Genomic DNA, 5,335 nt, shown 5'->3' on the forward strand with positions numbered 1-5,335 from the left:
GACAGAACGGTGGAAGTTCTCGACCTCGGGCCAATAACATGACCACAAAGTCGAGAAGGGGCATTTGTAGTGGCTCATTTTATAACAGAGGACTAGGTCAAAGAGGGTGGGGGCAAGATAAGCGGGTAGGCTGAGGGGTAGGGGAATCGGTCCACGGAACCCTAGGGCGGATGTGGTCAGGGTACGACTAACAGGAGGCCGTCAGATGAAGGGGCAGCTGGATGGCCCAGATTGAGGGTGAAGGGGTATAAAAAGGAAAGAAGAAGAGAGAAAAAAGGGAGGCGTTCGGAAGAGAGAAGAAGGGAAAAATAAAGAGAAAGAGAGAGAGAAAGAGAGAGAGAAAAAAAAAGAGGGTGTTGTAGGGAAGTGATTTGGTTGCTTTAGACTGTAAGAGTTTTTTGGTTCTTATAGTAATACTTCCCACTACTTTCAAACTGAGAAGCACATCTTACCTTTCTTAGAATGTAATTTTGCTTATCCCATAAATGTTCCAATATGTGGAAGTGGGTCCACATCTTCCATCTTACCACCATCATCATCACTATCTTTGTCCCATCTTTTTTTTTTTAATTCCTGACACTTACATTACACACTAATTCTCATACATCCCACATATAAAACATCAGTTAAATGCTTTCTATGCTGCTTTGAAAAAGACATTGTTTTCAATTATAATCTTCTGTTGTGTTTGATGGTCAGGTTTGTTAAAGAAATTGGTATGATGTCACCTTGGGCTGCCAGTGTTGTAGCTGGAGTATCCGATTTAGTAGTTGTTATTGCTTCTCTCATTGTTTCGAGATAGCCAAAAGTCGGTCTCAGTGTATTGTGCTCCCAAAGGTAAGTTGATACATATTATACATGGTTAATTTAAATAAGATTGTCCTTCCCCTTTGTTTTCTATAGTTGTTGCTAACTCAAATTATCCTTTCCTCTTCAATAAATTTATTGTGTTATCTACTTCGTCGCAGTACGTCTCCATGGAAAGAAGGTTTCTAAAATGGAAACATCCAGGATATTGGGTTGAGATAGTTTTAGGGATCTACCTAAAAGATAGAGGAAACCAAAAATGCAGATTGGTGGACCAAAAGGAATAATAAATGCCATTGGGATATCTATCATCGTTGGGTGGGTTACCTTGTTGGTATCACGTTTACTAAGGTAATCATCTTAATTTATTATGTATAATTCAGCAATAGAAATAGAAAATACATAATATTTAAAATTTATTAAAAAAATAATCATGAGAATATATATGTCTTCTAATGCCTTCAGCTTTGACATTATTATCTCATGTGTGCACAATAGAAAGAATGTATTAGAATTTAGTTAGATATAAAAATAAAACCAAAATACGTATGCGAGTGCAATTGGTTGTAATACATTTGTGTTTGATAATCTTACCATGTGATTGAGTTGTGTTGCTTGCTATTCTTCAATTTCCATGTGTAGCCGCTGTGAATTTTATTCTGAAAAGTTTGATAATAACATTTGATCAGTGGTATTAAATATATATTCATAGATTAAGAGATGATGTGTTTGGATCATGTCTAGTTGACATACCTGTTGGTAGATTGTTGAAAACCTCATGGTAAACAATGTTCTCTGTACGACTGTATGGTTTATTTTCTTTGTTGTCTATCAATATCTTTAATCCTTCTCGTGAGGTGGTATGGGAAACAACAACATACAGTTGTCCATGGATGAAAACGGGTATAAGAAGGTAGATTCCAACATGTTTTAAAGTTTGACCCTGGCTCTTGTTGATTGTCATCGCAAAGCAAATTTTTACAGGAAATTGTCATCGTCTTAGAATGAAAGGCCATTTTGATTCGTTTGAAAACATGACGATGCGATGGATGGGAACCCTTTTTCCGATATTCCTTCTTGTTATAATTTGTGCCTCAATAACCCTTTCCCCTAGTTTTGTGACGATCAGCCTTGTGCCATTGCACATGCCCATACTCGGGTTTATGTTTCTGAGGAGGATAATGGGTACACCACGCTTCAGCTCGAGTTCATGATTTGGAAGCCCAGACAACTCTATCGTATTTAGGAACTCTGTCAGATACAAAATATCTTGATTTTGAAAATTTCCACACATTAGGCTTATTGAGTCTGCACTCAGGTATTTTTTAGAGTCTCCTTCCAATGTCGAAAGGACGAATGAGTTAACTTCGTCGACACAATCATTTCTTGGTGTCAAAATGCATCTGTCTCTCAAGTATTCCAACTTCCTATAGTTGTTCTCAATGTCAGGGTAGATGCTAGACATAATTTCTTTAATGTTGTTCTCTCCAGGTGGAATGAGAAGATCGTCTGGGATTTTTATCCAAGTTGGCTCTTTGTTACTATTAAGAGCAATTGTAGGCAACTTTCCTTCTCCTAAATCGAGGACCCACTTGCTGAGTTTGGATATGGACTCAACCATTTCTGTATCAAGGTCTTTGTCTCTAAGTCACATATTTTTTGTCAGTAGATAAACCTTGCATTGGTCCCACAAATGAGATCTGGTTAGTGAAGCGCAGACCACTTGTTCTCTTTTTCCTTTTGCGATAACGGGTATAGTTTGTCTGAAATCTCCTCCCAAGAGTACTGTTTTTCCTCAAAAGACTTTTGTATTGGATTATGGATCTTTAAATTGCATCAGATCTCTCAAGGTTTTGTCCAATGCTTCAAAAGCGTCTTTATGATTCATTGGTGCCTCATCCCACACAATAAGATCCGCTTTGCATATGAGTTTAACCAAATGGCTGCCTTGGCCGATGTTGCAATATGAGTATTCATCAATGTCTATAGGAATTTTCAATCTGGAATGTGCAGTTCTTCCTCCAGGCATTAATAGAGATGATATACCTGAAGAAGCTACTGCCAACACAATTTTCCCCTGTGATCTCAATCTCGCTAAGATTGTGTTCCAAAGGAATGTTTTCCCAGTTCCTCCGCTGCCATACTCAAAAAATAGGCCTCCTGTTTTTTCCTCCACCATGTTGATAACTGCGTTGAAAACTCTCATTTGATCACTGTTTAGCTGTTTGTGATGCTCAGAGAATTCTTTGTCGATGGCTACCCTATTGTAGCACAACTTTTCTTGAAGCAATATGTTACCTTTACCAACATCAGACTCTTTCAACATGTTGGGAATTAGTTTTTCTGAAAAGTCTTTGAGTTTTTTAATGTACTTGTTTAATAATCTATCAATCTTGTAGAGTGCACAATTTTGAAATTCCTCATCAGTGAGTGTCAGTTCATCATTCATGAGTCTGTTTCTTTCGTCGAAGAGAATGTCCTCAGAAAGTAATTTCCAATTTATGTTCCATAGTTCCAAAGGATCGGTTATCTCGCAGTACATCAAAAGAGTGATGAACATTTGCCTCAATGTTTTTGGTAATGTTGAAATTGTTGTTTCTTTGATTGCTTCATGCCATTCACCATCGTCTTCTAACAGTCCTAGTACGAGGCATTGACTTGTAGGTCGGATGCACTTTTCCATTTACTGTTCTTATCTCTTTAAAGTTCGTTGGACCCTTCACCGTGTTAAGAAGTAGACGAAGATAAAACCGTTCACCTATTGTCGTATATCCTACCTATAGTTCTTCCTGATTTCCTTCTTGTCCATTTCTTGTCATTGTTTGCATCCTAGACCCATTTTGTAGGAAATTCAGCATATGTCAATTGCCTTGCATCTTCGTTCTCCGCATTCGTCTTCATCCACTTGGTGAATTGAGTGTCGTGCACTCCACTCCTATTTGCCACATCAGGTATATAATCATTGTCCTTGTATATGATAGGTTGTTGGTTTTCCAAGTGGAATGAAAGACATTCGACTGTCGGGTGATATTGAATGTGAAAACTGAGAATTCCTCAAGCTGCCTCATGTGATGATAGATAACGACAGTCTTGATATTGTTTGACCTCGTCAACTTCACGTATGACCTGTTCTCCATTTGATTCGCCATTCTGGATGTTCTCCTAAAAAACAAATGTTGCTCTGTCACCACCTTTATGCACATATTTGAACAAATTAATACTTAACAGACCTTCTTTGGTTGCATAATTTGACATTTATGTGTACTTAGTATTTGACGATCAAATCTCTGTTGTATGGAACAACCCAACTGTTATCAACTTTTTTCCCTTTCTTTGTAATAGCGAATTTGGAATCATTTCTTCTCATGTAAGCAGCAAATCCTTTTTCATCTATGGTTGTTTTGTTGCAAAATCTCTTTGGGAATTTCCTAGTACATTTATTTTCATCCATGCAAGGAGATTTTTCATTTTCTATGCCACATGGACAGTGTATCATGTATTGGACTACGGCTTGAAATCCCAATGGATCATCGACTTCATCGGGTAGCTCGGCAAAGATGATTTTTTGGATGTTTGATGGAGTTTTCAGTTTGTCGTGTAGGAACAACAATATATGAGCATGTGGTAGTCCCCTGTTTTGAAATTCAATTGTGTAAACAACTGCAAAGAGGAAATCAATTAGATTAAATATTGAAATCAATTACATAAATTTAGAAAATGGTAAAAATCAGATAATAAATTAAGTATTTAATTAATTAAGATACTTCTCACCTTTAAGTAACTTAAATTTAATTAACAAAATGGCATATAGGCAGTAACCATGCAAGCTAAACTCACATGTTTTTGTATTTTTGTATAATTGACACAAAAAGGTAATAAGGACTAGAAACAAAAGTCTCTATTGACTTAGAGGCTAAAGTTCAAAATTCAAAGTCCAAATGAAAATAAATAATTAGCCACTTTGGATGATGTTAATATTAATTAATATATAGTTAATTAGGAAGTTCAACTAAAATTGAATAAATTAGATTTGTCAGTGAGACAGAAGGAGAGACATCTAGAAAATACCGGCCATAACCTTTCCGAAGTGTTGACTTCGACATAAATCGTCCATGAGTTGATATAGCTTGATCTTAAATGCCCGAGCTACAATTAATGGGTCATCTTGTGGTTTTAGCCTCACTAAGGTGGTGAATTCTTCTATCTCTGGCCATTTAGAATTACAGGTAAATGTGATGAAAAGATCTGGTGATCCTGCATATCTACAAATAGCAATTGCGTCTTGATAGCTTTGAACCATATATATCTTGGACCTCCTGTAAATGAAGAAGGTAGAACTAATCTTTTTCCAACTGAAGCTGGTGTTGTGTCTCTGACAACAACTACATCTTGGAGACCTTGGTACAATTCTGATCTGATCTTTTTCTAGTTATCACCTATCCAACGTAGACGGAGCTCCACCACGCTTGTTTCTGCATCAACTACTAACTGGCTCAAAAGACATCCACCTCTCATTAGTGTCTGTCCT

At 37.0% G+C, this 5,335-nt stretch overlaps 2 protein-coding genes across 2 annotated transcripts; both read right to left on the reverse strand.

The window, feature by feature from the left end:
- Nucleotides 1-1,798: 1,798 nt before the first annotated feature.
- On the reverse strand, nt 1,799-2,428 carry LOC147511238 (uncharacterized). Its single transcript, XM_086598407.1, has one exon. The coding sequence runs from the start codon at nt 2,426-2,428 to the stop codon at nt 1,799-1,801; it is 630 nt and encodes a 209-aa protein (XP_086454533.1).
- Nucleotides 2,429-2,623: 195 nt separating this feature from the next.
- On the reverse strand, nt 2,624-3,490 carry LOC147511239 (uncharacterized). Its single transcript, XM_086598408.1, has one exon. It carries the CDS (start codon nt 3,488-3,490, stop codon nt 2,624-2,626), a length of 867 nt encoding a protein of 288 aa, XP_086454534.1.
- Nucleotides 3,491-5,335: the final 1,845 nt, after the last annotated feature.

This window comes from Coptis chinensis, chromosome 3, assembly GCF_015680905.1.
Source record: "Coptis chinensis isolate HL-2020 chromosome 3, ASM1568090v1, whole genome shotgun sequence".
In the NCBI taxonomy this organism is placed as follows: Eukaryota; Viridiplantae; Streptophyta; class Magnoliopsida; order Ranunculales; family Ranunculaceae; genus Coptis; species Coptis chinensis.

Excerpts from the sequence above, each read along its gene's own strand:
- LOC147511238 (XM_086598407.1), bottom strand. The coding sequence starts at position 2,428 with ATGGTTGAGTCCATATCCAAACTCAGCAAGTGGGTCCTCGATTTAGGA.
- LOC147511239 (XM_086598408.1), bottom strand. The coding sequence starts at position 3,490 with ATGGAAAAGTGCATCCGACCTACAAGTCAATGCCTCGTACTAGGACTG.